This window comes from Xiphias gladius, chromosome 6 (assembly GCF_016859285.1).
Source record: "Xiphias gladius isolate SHS-SW01 ecotype Sanya breed wild chromosome 6, ASM1685928v1, whole genome shotgun sequence".
NCBI classification, from domain to species: Eukaryota; Metazoa; Chordata; class Actinopteri; order Istiophoriformes; family Xiphiidae; genus Xiphias; species Xiphias gladius.
The window spans coordinates 21,702,728-21,718,973 of NC_053405.1; the positions used below are offsets into that span (position 1 = coordinate 21,702,728).

The window sequence follows — 16,246 nt, forward strand, 5'->3', positions numbered from 1 at the left end:
CCCCCAGTCTCCTTTTCCTCATCCAGATAATGTCAGTCGGACAACTATCCTGTCTGCAGGAGCAAAAGGGAGGTTTTTCAGAGGGCTTTTTGAAATATCTTCAGGATGATATTTCAAGCAATTTTTGATTGTATGGACTTCACTGGTTGGCTTTTGTTTGCTTTTGTATTGCTACTTTTGACGGATGTGGTAAGAAACTGGAGGCCTCACAACTTTCCACCTGGACCCTGGGCTATGCCTTTTCTAGGAAATGTCTTCACTGGACTTGACTTCAGAACAATGGAGAAGGTGAAGTGAATGATAACACTGTTTTCAAAGAGTAGAGAAAGTAGCCTTGTCAACATGATGAACACAAGGAATAACAATAAATACAAAACACCATCATAAGATTGCAATTAAAAGGTGTTTTCTCAACATGTGCCAGTTTCATATTTTACCCAAATCAAAGTTTATTTTCCGCTGCATGACAGGCTATACAGGGTTGACAAAATAATGCATCACCTCAAGGAAAATGACAGTAAAGCTCAAATAACATATTGGTTATAATATATAAGTTATATAACAGTGTATAGCAGTTACATAACAGTTACATAACAGTTAAAAAGACCACTAAAAAGGTTCAGGTTTATCACAGTGTCCTAGTTTTCATCAGTGATTGATCGTCTTTTAGAAGCATTTTTCAGCTAAGGGTTTTGAAAATCATTTAATACTTAAAAGGGGTTAAATATAGTATGTGAGTTTAAAAAGAAACGTGAGACATTCAAAACATTGCAAATAATCAGTGATTAACTGCAGGTGAATATGTGGAAAAGAGTATTAATTTATTTAGTATGTCAAAGAGGACAGTTTTAAAAATCATAAAATCATACACCAAACAATGGCAAACTGCATCAATGCAGAGTAACAGCATTCACAATGTGAAGTTAACAGTATTATTAGCACAAAAGGTGCCTTCATTTCTATTCTATATATAATTTATATACTGAAATATTTAAAGTGTCTTTGCCTCTCTTGAAAAATAATTTGCTTTTAATTACAGCTTGCTCAGGAGTACGGCCCTGTGTTTAGCTTGAGGAGAGGCAGCAAGAGAATGGTGCTTATTTCAGGACACAAAATGGTCAAAGAGGCTCTTGTCAACCAGCTGGACAGCTTTGTTGATCGACCTGTCGTTCCTATCTTCCATGTTGTCTTTAAGGGCCTTGGTAAGTAGCTGAATATATGAGAGCATGAATAATGGTGCAACATATATATAATGTGTTGACAGATTTGTCTAAAAATCATGGTTTAGACAGCCAACTCATGTGGGACTTTATAATGTAAATGCAGAATATGTGTAGTGGCATATTTGTTGGTGCCTACACTTCGTCCCACCCCACAATGATGCACCAAACTCAGCACAGCAGAGAGTAGGGAGTGACGACAACTGTAATAGAGTTCTCAAACCTGTAAAAGCAGGGAATTAATAAACGTAGCACAATACGTGTTATTCTCAAACTACATGCATCAATCCCTGAGCAGAGCCTGTTGGCTTTGTTAATAGTTTGATATTCGATTTTCACAGGCATAAGTTTGAGCAATGGTTACCTGTGGAGAAAACAGAGGAAGTTTGCCAACACTCACCTGCGTTACTTTGGAGAACGCCAGATGTCTTTGGAAAAATATATTCAAGTGGAAAGCAGCTTTCTTTGTGAAGCATTCAAAGAGGAGCAAGGCAAGTAGATCGCTCATGCGACTTCCCTAAAGCGCTGCCATGCTCTAAAAGGATTTTTCCAGTATGATTTATCATCAATTGAATTTAATTTGTTCCCAGGACGACCATTCAACCCCCACTACACCATAACCAATGCAGTGAGTAACATCATCTCCTCTGTGCTCTTCGGACATCGCTTTGAATACAGCGATCAAAGCTTTCGCCGGATTCTGGAGTTGGACAATGAGGCCGTTGTGCTCACTGGCTCTCTTCAGACTCAGGTAATTCCTGTCTTAACTGTTATCTTGTCATCACAGAACAAACTGTACTGCTGATCTATAACTGATCTGAGACTTTGTCCCATCAAACAGCTGTATGATGCCTTCCCTGGCTTGCTGAAGTACCTGCCAGGACCTCACCAGACTATCCACGCCAACTACAAAGAGATCTTGTTGTTCCTGCAAAAGGAAATAGAGAAGCACCAGGAGGAGTGGAACTCTGATGACCCTCGTGATTATATCGATGTATATCTGGCAGAGATGGAGAAGGTACAATATTTTCATATTTTCCATAAAGCTCCGTGGGATAGTGTTAAACCGAGCCCAAAAAGCCCATTCATCAGTCCAAGTACTTCTCGTGCCTGGAAAAAACATAAAATGCTACATCATATCATGCACAAAACAAGCAAATAGTATGAATATCTGTTTGTTTCTTTCACTGTTAAAGAGCCAGCACACCCACACAGCTCCGCTTGAATTGAAATTCACCCCCTCCATCCCTATAAAAGATATTTATAGTCTTTCAGTGATCATGCCTCCTTCGGGACACAAAGAATTACAGAATCCTTCTTAAACTTGACAAAATGTCTACATACATGTCAGCTGCTGCAGTCACAATGAGCCAATAGTTTCAGTGAGCCATGCTGAGAGAGAACCATGTATTTGAACACACTCTTAATATATTACTGGGAAAGTATAAGGTTTAATTTTTTACTGAAAGACAGCCCATGATCCAGAAAATGATTACTGTCAAATGTCATGTCATGTTTCAGCATTGAGTAATAATGCATGAAGTAGCCTCTAAAAGCACAGCCCTGTGTATAATGTCAGAAAATAACGTTGTTTTTTTTTCTGTTGACAAACTGCCAGAAAAAAGAGGATCCTCAGGCTGGCTTTAACATTGAAACCCTGCTGGTCAGCACCCTCGACCTGATAGAGGCCGGGACAGAAACACTGGCCACCACTTTACGCTGGGCAGTCTTATACATGATAATCTACCCAGAGATACAGAGTTAGTCAATTCATCCTCATTAATCATTAATCATGTTAAGGACTGGAATATTGTTGTGAAGGTTATAGATGTTTTTTCTGCTATTTCAAGTGTATAATGGCCAATGAGCTGTCTGCTGTGGTACTGACTCTGCTTCCTCGCTCAGAAAAAGTCCAGGAAGAGATAGACAGAGTGATTGGACTGTCTCGCCAACCCACCATGGCCGATAGACCCAACCTGCCCTACACTGACGCTGTCATCCATGAGACTCAAAGGATGGGAAACATTGTTCCGTTGGGATTCCCCAAAATGGCCAGTAAAGACACTACACTGGGAGGATACTTCATACCCAAGGTAAGGGAATATTTACCACACCCACCCAGGGCTGAATGTCAAGTGGTAAAATTTGCAGATTATTTATACACAGTTGATTTCAAAAACATCACGACTCTTTTTCCAGGGCACAGTTATTGCGACAATACTAGCATCTGTGCTGCTTGATAAGAACGAGTGGGCGACTCCAGATACCTTCAATCCTGAGCATTTTTTGGATTCAGAGGGCAAGTTCCGCAGGAGAGACGCTTTCTTGCCATTTTCAGCAGGTTTGTTCTTTACTCTTCGAATTGCTACCAATATAATTCAAAATAGGAGCATGTATCATAGGTGAGGAATCTGCTAATCTAAAGCTGCTGAGGACTGTTTCTCCCCAGGTAAACGTGTGTGTTTAGGGGAGCACCTGGCCAGAAAGGAGCTGTTCCTTTTCTTTACATCTCTCCTCCAACGCTTCACCTTCACTCCTGTTCCTGGAGAAATGCCCAGCTCGGTGGGGGTGCTGGGCTTCACCTATTCCCCAGAGGAGTTCAGGATACTAGCCATACCTCGCTGATGCTCTCCACCTCTTCAGCTATTCTCACCCCAACCAAAAAACAAATATCAATGAGCTGGATCACCACATTCTTTTTGAGAGCACAAAATGAAAGATCCTGGAAGTTAGAAATTTGCAGAAAATATTTAAGCCCATTACCTTTAGTGAAGCAATAACATAATGAGTGCATAGCCAACCTGCAATATTTGGCATAATACAGTATATGAACATTTTACCCTCAAATGTAATTGTAAATGATTACTATGTCTGTCAAATTCACAATGACATTTACAAGTATTAAGTGAAAGGCACCTGGAATTGTCTTCTTTTTCAAGAAGAAAAAAGCATGTCCATTTTCCCTCTGTTTGTTTCTTACAGGTAATTAAAGCCCTTTTATCCATGGTCCAGGTACAGCAATGTTGCCCATTATTTTGCCTGTGTAAACCTCTTCTTAAGACTGTGTTGATGTGTACAATCAAAACCGATTAACATTTTAACCAAACCTCCCTTTTAGTTTTGTTGAGCTGAGTAGTAAACCTGCCTTAAACTTTTATCATTATTACATGGAGTTTGTTGACTTCTATGAAAAACTGAAACTGAAAACAGAGCTCACTACACATGTTCATTTACTAAAACTAAACTTAAAAAAAAATCGACTGTTCTGCAATAAACGTGTACTGATCCAGTATCTATCACTGGTCTGACAAGATTTTATTTACAGTTTCTCAGATACTTTAATGACATAGTCATTAAGATATAACATCCATAAACTTGATACTGACTTGATCATTTATCAGTATTGAGCCACAGGAGTTCATGATATATCATCAGCTAATATATCCATTACATAAGATGTGTTTGCATTAGCTCCACCTTAGTTAAGCATGATTTCTGTTTACTAGAGGTTTTGCCCTTATTTGGATAAAACTGCACTTTGTTGGACTTATATGACGTAAAGGTTCACGAGCTGTTTGTCCGTCAGAGTGAACGATAACACCTGATGATGGATATGCATGTTGCTAAGCTTCCACTTTCAACCACTCCAATATAAGCATGTCCAAAACTCTATTGTAAATCTCCTACTAAATAATAAGTAATACTGATTACAAAAACACTCTGAAATATTTGTTGCCTATAGCCTCAGTTTCATTAAACAAACCTTTTCCCCATCTTTGTTCACTTTCTTGTCACCAGATCACACCTCATCCTGTGATCAAAATATATCACACCACCTAAACAAAAAGCAAAACTTTCATTTCAGTCCAAACCCCAAATATATGTCTGATAATTCAGCATCTCCTCACCATTTGGATAAATCTTCAAGTCCTCAATTGATAATTTTCCAAATGTGAAAGAACAGGGGCACAAAAGCCTTCAAAAAATGAACCTACAGTTTTGGCTTGACTTAATTTCTCAAATGGCAAAAGTTATGATAATTGATCAAGAAGTAACTTCGTTGTTGAGGAGCGTTTTCTTTCCATCTTAACAACAATACATCTTATGCATACAATTAATGAATAAATTTGCAATTAGCCTCTTTGATTTTGTTACTGGTAAATGAAGAGTGTATATATGTGTACATATATGTATAGTGAGATGTACATTCATCTAAAACCACACCCAGGCCATTTCCACAGAATTTTAACATGGAGGCAAAAGAACAAGTGCAACAATTAGACAAAATGCCATGCAATTCTCCTGATTTTTAATTGAGTTGGCAATCATCACTTTGACCTCTACTTCTATGAACTCGAATTGTAAATTTGTTTCGGTTAATGAGGTAATGTACAAAAATCATAAGTTGTAACTAATTGTAAAAAGGGTCTGTGTTAGGTATGTTGTATTCTGCCTTAAATCAATATATGATTTTAGATATGCTCCCTTGCAAAACAATTTACAATCAATTGACTGACAACACTTGGTAGAGGGTACTACTGTACTGAAAACTCTGCAATGTTGCCGAATATTCCTTATCTTTTGAAAATGTTTGACAGAGGGGATTTCAGTGGAGTAGATTTTTGGAAAGATACCTTATATAACGTATAAGGTATCTTTCATTCCTACCATGTCTAAGGGACTCTAGACTTTAGACTGTCTCAGAGACTAGTCTTTAGTTGTGTAATATGTACAGTCCAGCCCATTTCCACGTATTTACATGCAACTGGATTAGTTGGACACTTTTTAATCCCACAGCATTTTGTGTTGTTGGCTTGTCTCTGCGTACACTATAAACAATCAATCGCTGTCCAAAGTCACGGAAACACAGCAGAGGTTTTGCACTTAGTGTGTGTTATCATATTGCTGAGTGGAGAATGTTGTTGCTAATGATTGATTGCTATAAAATTACTATGTTTCAGCGTAATAATAATTTATTAAGGTTTTTTTTTTTTTTTTAATTGAGTGTAGCCACTGAGCATGTGGGCGATAAAAGGGTGCGTGAACAGGCATTATACAGCTGCAGGTGTTTCAAGTGAGGAAGACGAAAATCTTGAAAAGCACAGAACTGTCTTCTGCTGCTGGTTCGGCTCTCTTTAACCATGTGGCTTTATAATTTTTTGCTGAGTTTTGACCTCAAGGGGCTGTTCCTGTTTTTTTGAATTCTCCTTCTAATAATAGACATCCTTAAAAACAGGAATCCAGCAAATTATCCTCCAGGACCACTGGCTCTGCCCATTGTAGGGAATTTCTCCAGTGTGGACAAAAATATCCACACATTTATTTTACCAAGGTAAATTTTTAATACACACGAGGTTTCACTTTAAAGTATTAAGGGTAAAAGAGTTAAGGTGATATTATTGCTGAGAATGTATTATTAAATATGATTAAATCTGATAAAACTGTTTTCAAGCATTTTTCTGCCACTTGGTGTTTTTTAAAAAAAAAATTGTTGTGCATATTTTCAATTTCAAGTGTGAATTTTACTGAGAAATCCAAATACATTTAAACTTGGTTAATTTGACTGATTTAATAGAATTTACAATCATTTCAAGATCCTTAAAAAAAACATTATTGCGCATTTGCTATCAGTTGCCCCAGACAGCTGCTCATGTGGGCAATAACAATATGTATAAATTTACCTAAGAACAAAAAAAAAAGGAAGCTCTTTCAATCCTTTTTAATAATTTACCTACGGAATGTAACTTTAATTGTTCTCATATTTCAGGAAATGTGCATTTGCATTTAAAATGTTCATCTTTATGTAGAAATAAATGGCTAATACTGACACCTGGTGGTCAAATTGTAAATATAAATTGAAAATTTTAACCTCTAAGCACACTCAACACACCTGGTAATGCATTTGTTTCCCATTGGGCATTGGTAGGTTTTGTTTCTGAACAAGTTACAAAATGCAGTAGCGCTTTGTGGTTCACCAGTGTTTGTCCCTCTCTGATGTCTCCAGCTGGCTGAAGTCTATGGGAATGTGTTCAGCGTCCGCCTCGGTAGTGACAGGATGGTGTTTGTGACTGGGTACAAGATGGTGAAGGAAGCCATAGTGACACAAGCTGAGAATTTTGTGGATCGCCCATACAGAGCAATTTGCTGGCAGGTTTTACCCAAGAAACTCAGGTGTAAAAATCTCTCTCTCTCTCTTGTCTCATGCAGTGCAGAAATGACTCCCCGCAAGTCATTGAGCCTTTTTCTACTGAATGCTTGTGTGTAGGTGTTCTGTTCATGAGTAATGGTGAAACATGGAAGAGACAGCGTTTTGCCTGGTCTACCTTATAAAAGCATCATAGAGCAGAGTATCTGTGAGGAGATCCGATACCTGCAGGAGGAGATAGAGAAGGAGAAAGGTGGTTTAAAATGAGTATATTATAAGCTCATAATCCTAGAGGAGTAGCAGCAAAAGCTCCTAAGCAAAGTAGTGTGGTCCTAACAGTGGACTCCTCTCCTCCAGGTGAATCGGCCTCTTCAACAATGCTGTGTCCAACATCATTTGCCAGCTGGTGATGAGGAGACGCTTTGACTACAGCGACCACACCTTCCAGACCATGCTGAAGTTTCTTTCTGAGTGTCTTTGGCTGGAGGGCTCTGTATGGGATCCAGTAAGTCAATATTACGCATTTTGTTCAATCATTGTTGGAGAGACAGCACACTGGGATTGTGGGAGTCGTTTCTTAGTAACCAGCTGGGAGGCCCATGTCTCTGGTCAAATTTCAAAAGGTGAAAGGAGATGTTCTGAATGAAAATTTTCTCTACATCTACTGTTTTCTTCAAAGTAGTTGTACGAGTCATTCCCCAAAGTGATGAAGTACTTTCCAGGTCCTCATAACAAAATATTCAGCAACTTTGACACTGCCCGACACTTCATCAGTCTGGAGGTAAAGAGGCACAAGAGGAACCTGGACCACAGCAATCCCAGAGACTACATCGACGCTTTCCTCATTGAAATGGAGAATGTGTGTGAGGAACTGCATTGCACACACAGCACTGCACAGTTGTAGCCCTCTCTGTCAAACTGCTAATGATTCACTACTAAATTCTCCTCTGCATTTCAAAGAGCACGAAGAGTCTTACCTGGCCTTCACTGAGACCAGTCTGACTCTGTGCTCTCTGGATCTTTTCCTGGCTGGAACACAGACAACCTCCACCACTTTGCAGTGGGCTTTGGTTTACCCCATCAAAAACCCTGATATCATGGTGGGCGACATGCTTAGCCCTACAGAGAGGTAACTGTGAAACAGGAAGGAAACACGACCAAGAGTTTGCATCCTTAGCAGCTCTGTGAGGCTGTAGTTAGGCACAGCGGTGCTTTGAGCTAAATGCTAACATCCACGTGCTGATACACTCATAATGACATTGCTGGCATGATAATATTAATCAGGATTAATGATATATATGTTTACCATCTTAGTTTAGCCTTTTAGCATGCTAACATTTGCTAATTAGCACCAAACACAAAACTGGATTTGATGGGAATGACTTTTGTGCTGGTATTTCGTCATGAACCAAAGAACTGGTGAAATTCAACTTTTGCACCTAGTAATGGTGCTAGATGAAATGTTAAGGGACAAGCAAAATTAATCCATTTCATCCTGAGGGGACCATGACTATATGTACTAAATTTAATTGCAAAACCATTCAAAAGTTGATGAGAGAGATCAGTCTGGACCAAAGTGGTGGACCCATCTACAGACCAACCTTGCCATCTCTAAAGCCTACGTGGTTAAAAATGAGGTAAGTTGGAAAACATATTACACCCCTGTTTGGTAATAGAAAAGAAAGTTGCTGTGGTGCGTCAATGTGAATGTCAGTGGGAATCTGAACTGACATGACTGCAAGATCATGATGTTAGAAGACAGATCAAGGCATCGAATGCAATTTTAAACCTAAAATCATTAATTACTTGAATTTCTAGAAAAAGTCCAGGCAGAAATAGACAGAGTGGTTGGTCAGGCCCGTCAATCCGCTATGGCCGACAGACCCAACCTGCCCTACAGTGATGCCGTCATCCATGAGATCCAGAGGATGGGAAACATTGTTCCTCTCAATGGATTCAGAATGGCTGCTAAAGACACGAAACTGGGTGGTTACTTCATACCAAAGGTGCATCTAGATCACAGCGTTTTAAGGTCTTAACAGGAATATATCTTGAAAAAATGGGGAATGAAAAATGTGAGTGTTGTTCTTGCAATATTGCTTAGTGTTAACCTATGGATCTTGTTTTTAGGGTAGGTCCATAATACCCGTCCTGACATCTGTGCTGTTTGACAAGAATGAATGAGAGACTCCAGACACCTTCAACCCCGGACACTTCCTAGATGCTGAGGGAAAGTTTGTGAGGAGAAAAGCTCACCTTCCCTTTCTCTGCAGGTAAACCATATTCACCTCAATCTTGAGCATAACCTGAATCAGAATATCATTTTTATCTTGTGCTCTTACACCTTTGTGTGTGTGTGTGTGTGTGTGTGTGTGTGTGTGTGTGTGTGTGTGTGTGTGTGTGTGTGTGTGTGTGTGTGTGTGTGTTTGTTGGCTTTTCGGGGAAACGTGTGTGTCTCGGAGAAGGCCTGGCCAAGATGGAGCTTTTCCTGTTTTTTGTAGGTTTACTGCAGAAGTTCTCTTCCTCTTTTCCTGATGGAGTAGAGCTGAGTACAGACGGAGTCACTAAAACGACACGAGTACCGCACCCCTTCAAGGTTTACGCCAAGGCTCGCTGAATTATGCAACATCTCACTAAACCATTTTTCCATTTAACCAGTGTCTAACAGACAAGACCTAAGCAAAGCACTTAAGAAGTGAAAGCTGTTTTACGATTGCCTCACATTTAATTCTGTGTGATGAAGTTATAGTTTCATAAAAAGATGTTGATAGTACAGTTTAAAAGATATTTGCCTTTGTTCTTGTAATTACTAATGACAGAATGTACAAAGAGTTAATATACATACATAGATAAATGAGAAGCAAGCTGTATTGGTTACGTTTTCTCAACACTTCATAGAAATGATTAGTTATACGTGATGTAGAAGCCATTAGTTAATAATGGACTGAAATTATTTAAAAAAATAATTTAAAGAAATGACTAATTATTTGTTGATATGTGTCACAAACTTGGTTTACATCACTGACAAAAAAACACATCATAACAAACATGGCTATAACATGGGAGTCTGGCAGTTAGTGGAACAATTTTAACATTTAAGCTTATGAATTTAGTTATTTTGTAAATTTAATTGCAATTTAATAATTACTACTTGTAAAACCCATTGTGTAAAAGTTGGAAATGTCTTACTTTGTCTTACTCCTCTGGTGGTGGTATTAATAATAACACTGGTAGACGGCAAGGAAAGGTTCACTTTTCACTGGTTGTCACTGATTTTCTACAAACTTATACCCTATTAATAATTTGGAAGATGTTGTAGTCACATAAAAAAATCCACACTCACTTTAAAAATACGTTCAAAAAGTGGGAAGTATATTATATATACCCCTGTTAACTGCATGTAAACTTTGTTAGCATTCATCGTAAAGTACTAAATGTTCTGGCATAAGCCCACAGAGTAACATTAAGCTGTTTGTGACTGTAATGAAGGGGGCCTCTCCTTTTTTTAAACGCAAAAAAACATGATACACAGACCATGAACACGATGGCATATCATAACCTTATTGAAAAAGGGTCACAATTTCGGAATCATCATCATCATACAGACACAAATCTGCATGACTTTTTGTGTTAACTTGTTGCATAAAAGTGAGAAATAAAAAGAAATGGAAGTTGTGAATTGCTAGACTGTGAGAAGAAGAACATTTCTGAGAACATTTTAGCTTTAAAATGCAGACTGTGAGGTTTTAACCCTACACGTGCTAAAAATGCATGGACAACTGCATATGCTCTATTAAATCAATACAACAGATTCCTTATTTTTATGTTATGGCCTGACAGTTATTTGACTTTTTGGTTTTCTCTTTATAATGTCCATTTTGTTATTGTGTCGATGTTTGTGTCAGTTTTCAGCTTATACGTACTTTGTACTCTTTATTTGGTAAATGAAGGGGCATCCCAACATACGCTGTGAGTCAGCAGAGTACCAGCCCCTTCTCTAACTAGGAACGGATGATGGAGCAAGTGATAGTAATCAGTCCCTTGCTCCTCTCTGCTCCTACTCTGCTTCACAATGAGGCAGTGTAATTTCTCTCTGTGGCTTGATCTGAGGGGAATGCTGCTCTGTATTTTCACTTTTCTCCTGGTAGTGTATTTTCTGATCAAAAAGGATCCACCTAACTTTCCCCCGGGACCACCAGCTCTCCCTTTTTTAGGAAACGTCTTCAGCATTGAACCTAAACAGCCTCACATTTACCTGACCAAGGTAAGCTGACAGCATCACGACATTGTATGTGATAGTTTTTCTTTTTAATTCTGAGTTCACTTGAACAACTTGAGAGTGTCCAAAAGGAGAAAATAACTATTCATTAATAACTTCTGTACTTTTATATACAGTCATTTGCATTGTAAGTTAGACAGGACCTCAAGCACTGGGAATTTACCAAAATGTCTCATTTTATTTGAAAATTTCTAGCAACTCAATATTAAAAGTTTATTTTATAAAACAATGCTAATAACCTACTGATATTAAGTCACAGTGTTAACAACATATTGTGCTGAAATATGCATCTTTTCAGAGTCACATGCTCAACAACGGGCCACTTATTCTCTGCTCCTGCATCCACAGCTAGCTGATGTTTATGGGAATGTGTTCTGCATACGTCTGGGCAGACACAAAACAGTGTTTGTGTCTGGGTGGAAGATGGTGAAGGAAGCCATAGTGACACAGGCTGACAACTTTGTGAATCGACCTTACAGCCCGATGGTGAACAGAATTTACTCAGGGAACTCTGGTAAATCACACAAACCTGGAGTACTCACATGGAGTACATCAGTATTAAAGTAGTCAACCTGCCTCCTGAGCCCTGATCCTGATCAGGGTTTGGTTTCTCTCTGTCTCAGCGGGTCTCTTCTTTAGCAATGGGAAGGTGTGGAGGAGACAGCGGCGTTTTACCATGGCCATGTTACGTACCTTTGGTCTGGCCAAGAGCTCCATGGAGCAGAGCATATGCGAAGAGAGCCGACATCTGCAGGAGGCGATGGAGGAGGAGAAAGGTTGGCAAACACAAAAAAAACAACAGAAAAGACACAAATACACAGTGTACTCAGGCTGAAGACATTTCTTTTGTTCAGGCGAGCCATTTGACCCTGTGCCCTTCTTAAACAACGCTGTGGCCAACATCATTTGCCAGATCGTGTTCGGGAGACGGTTTAACTACGGTGATCACAACTTCCAGAGCATGCTGAAGAATCTGACTGAGATGGCCTATTTGGAAGGCTCCATATGGGCTCTAGTAAGATGCAAGAGCAACACAGACACATGTTAAAGAATACAGATTTGTCACTGCAGGGATTCATTTGGCTTCGTTTTGACTCTAAATTGAAAGCTTGTCTAACAGAAAATATTCCAAGCAAGAGTAAGATCTTTACTTGCCATTGGATAAAAACAACATCACTGAATTAGTTCTCGTTTCCTCTTCAAAACAGCTATATGATGCGTTCCCAGCACTGATGAAACACCTGCCAGGGCCTCACAATGGCATCTTCAGCAACTCCAAATCTTTGGAGGCATCAATCCGGAGAGAGATAGAGAGGCACAAGTTGGATCTGGACCCCAGCAACCCACGAGATTACATCGACACCTTCCTGATAGAAGAGAAAGTATTGCATTGACATTCTTGACTTAGCCTGTCATTATACCGTATATGTGAACAGAAAACTAACCCTTTTATGAACTGATTGCATGTTTTCTCCCTCCACTCTGCCTGACAGCAGAACAGATGCCGTGAACAGGGCTTTGAGGAAGGAAACCTGGTTCTGTGTTGTCTGGATCTGTTCCTGGCTGGCAGTGAAACCACTTCCAAGACTCTGCAATGGGGCCTCATCTACCTCATCAAGAACCCTCATATCCAAGGTGGGTGTTAAGATGAGACAAACTCTTAATGATTCCCAGCGGTAGATTTTTTTTTAACAATACCAGAAGAAGAACAAGTTGAAGCTCAAGGAGGTTACTTTAACTGATCGATTAAAAGTGTTTTATTTCACCTCGCAGACAAAGTCCAGGCAGAGATAGACAGAGTCATCGGACAGGCCCGGCAGCCCACTATGGCCGACAGACCCAACCTGCCCTACAGTGATGCCGTCATCCATGAGATCCAGAGGATGGGAAACATTGTTCCTCTCAATGGATTCAGAATGGCTGCTAAAGACACGACACTGGGTGGTTACTTCATACCAAAGGTGCATCTTCTTACAACAAACAGTTTAGGGATCCAGAAGAAAACCAATGTGCAGTGGTCGAAGAAGTACACAGATCCTTTACTGAAGTAAACGTATCAGTACAAAATGTAAAAATACTCCATTATAAGTGAAATTCCTGCACTGAAACTACTGCTTAAAGTAAAGTACAGAAGTATTATCAGCAAAATGTAGTAAAAAGTAGAAGTAGAAGTACTCAAAATGTCCCCTGTGACTGAAATATTACAATATATACATCATTATTAGATTGTTACTGCATCAAATATGTAAGTAACATTTTACTGTTGTAGCTGGTCAAGGTGGAGCTGGTTTTGAGAAATACATACTCTGTTAGCTAGTTAAGTCCAGTGGCTCCCAACCTAGGGGTCAGTCCCCTCCAAAAGGTCACAAGATAAACCTGAGGAGCTGTGAGATGATAAATGAGAGAGCAAACAAGAGAAAACAAACTTCTGCTACATAAACTCTCTAATTTTTCAGTGAAATCTTGGTCTTTGGGCCTCCAACAGTTTATTTGAGTTTATTTTATTTTACTTCAACAGTTCACATTTAAAGCAAACCATCTGAGAAGTTTGGAGGGGAAATATCTCTTTGGTGAAACTACTAACAATTCACAGACATCACAGACATTTTTTAAGCCTACCCTCACCCTGAAATATAGTGGAGTGGAAAAAACTGTACTTAAATACAGTACTTGAGTATATGTCCTTAGTTACTTTGCACCACTGCCAATATGTAACTTTGTGCAGTTGGTGATGTCTGAAATATGATAGCATGGAGGAAAGCCAGCTAATGTTACTGCAGCGAATATTGCAGAACCTCATGCCATCACCTGGAGATTTATACTCAAAGAGGAGGAAAAAACTTATTTGGCAGGACTTGTCTTGTCTTTGTGTTCCCTATTTTCCCTCTTTGTTGATGTTACTTTATATGGAAGGTATTGAGTGTGTGCATAGACCGGTATTTGCTGGCGGCTGAAGACTGAACTGGCACTTCTCCTGAAATACTAGAGATAAGAACATCTGACATGAATACTAACTGATTATTCATTGAGCTTACAAAAATATATTATGTGCCCACTTAGGCTAAAAACTCAAGTCTGCCTGTGACATCCTTTCAGCAGAGACCCTGTGATTAAGCCATTACATTTCTGTGTTAATACCCACTTGTTGACATTACCCTTGACACACCTTGTCAATGACGTGTGGCTGTACTCAAAACACTCAAAAGGTTTCTTATCCCTTTGTATAAAGACAGAAGCTAAACATTAGATTTCTGTTATACCATATTGGTACTAACAGACCTTGTGCTGTAACTATAAACCTGTAACAGTTGATTATTTTTTCCTGGTTTGTGCAGGGAACCTCTGTGATGCCAAACCTGACCTCCGTGCTGTTTGACAAGAATGAATGGGAGACTCCAGACACCTTCAACCCCGGACACTTCCTAAATGCTGATGGAAAGTTTGTGAGGAGGGATGCATTTATACCTTTCTCTGCAGGTAAACTTCACATCCAACTGAAAATTTAAAAATTTAATTTAATTTTGGAAACTTTAATCTTTAAGTGATGCATGAATAAAGTGATGGTTGGGCTGTAAAAATATATATAACTGTGGGTAGATAGTGAGAGTTGTGCTTTCTTTTTCCCAGGAAAGCGTGCATGTCTGGGAGAAGGCCTGGCGAGAATGGAGCTGTTCTTGTTTTTCGTCAGTTTGTTTCAGAAGTATTGTTTTTCCACCCTGGATGGAGTTGAGCTGAGTACAGAAGCAATCATTGGAGCCACGCGCACACCGTACCCCTTCAAGATCTACGCCAGGGCCCGCTGAACTGTATAACCTCTCCCTTACTACAGACGATATGCTACAGTAAAGCCAACAAATATTTATACAGAGACAACATCTGCTGCAACAGTGGTTAGTTTTCTGTCAATACCATTCATGTATTTGACCAGTCGAGTAGAGAGCGTGTGTGCGAAATACTGGAGCTGATGATGGAAGCACAAGGAAATGTTTCATAAAATAGGTAATGAAGGGGAACTACTATAGCATGCTCTCTGTTCTGCTACAATACATAATGTGTGACTATGTGATGAATTACCCTTAGACTGAACGCCATTATGTAACCAGTAAGCAGCAGCAAAACCCTCCCTCTTCAACAACTATCTCTTCAATCATGTCTATTATTTCCCAATAGTCGCTATATATGAATGATTTCAATTGGACTGCTGCCCACTATAAAAATAAACGTCATAAAGAGAGGCCAGATTGTGTTCTCCGTTTTGTCCCTTGCAGGTTACCTATGTGCATGTATGGTTGGATCTCTCCTGATTGGGGTCGATTTGTAAATTGCTTCTTCTCACATGCGAAGTTCTGATGACTCAAACGGGCGTTTGTCAAATGATTTGTGAACAAACAGCGTTGAAATGAAATGTGGTAAAGAGTGCAAGACTCTTTTTTTTTTTTTGTCTTTTGGACCCAAAATGAGATTGACACTTCTGATTGTTAGACAGACTTTTAGAAAAAAAAGGTATTTATTTTATCACAAGAAAACCAAAGGTTTTAAAATTTTAACTCCTTAAATTCCTGAAAATTCATAATGCCTTCCTCACTTTTCTTCACTTAATCA

The 16,246-nt window shown here is 39.2% G+C and overlaps 2 protein-coding genes and 1 pseudogene across 2 annotated transcripts; all 3 read left to right on the plus strand.

Annotated features, from left to right (window-relative positions):
* LOC120790861 (cytochrome P450 2J2-like) lies at window positions 1-4,974 on the plus strand. The gene is made up of 9 exons (XM_040128813.1): window positions 1-288; window positions 1,040-1,202; window positions 1,562-1,711; window positions 1,811-1,971; window positions 2,062-2,238; window positions 2,839-2,980; window positions 3,126-3,313; window positions 3,420-3,561; window positions 3,670-4,974. Exons 1-9 carry the CDS (start codon window positions 106-108, stop codon window positions 3,843-3,845), a joined length of 1,482 nt encoding a protein of 493 aa, XP_039984747.1. The 5' UTR covers window positions 1-105; the 3' UTR covers window positions 3,846-4,974.
* Window positions 4,975-6,361: 1,387 nt separating this feature from the next.
* Window positions 6,362-9,982, plus strand: LOC120790795 (annotated as a pseudogene).
* Window positions 9,983-11,437: 1,455 nt separating this feature from the next.
* Window positions 11,438-15,447, plus strand: LOC120790794 (cytochrome P450 2J2-like). Its single transcript, XM_040128651.1, has 9 exons — window positions 11,438-11,629; window positions 11,993-12,158; window positions 12,268-12,420; window positions 12,499-12,659; window positions 12,853-13,026; window positions 13,138-13,279; window positions 13,418-13,605; window positions 14,980-15,121; window positions 15,272-15,447. Exons 1-9 carry the CDS (start codon window positions 11,438-11,440, stop codon window positions 15,445-15,447), a joined length of 1,494 nt encoding a protein of 497 aa, XP_039984585.1.
* Window positions 15,448-16,246: the final 799 nt, after the last annotated feature.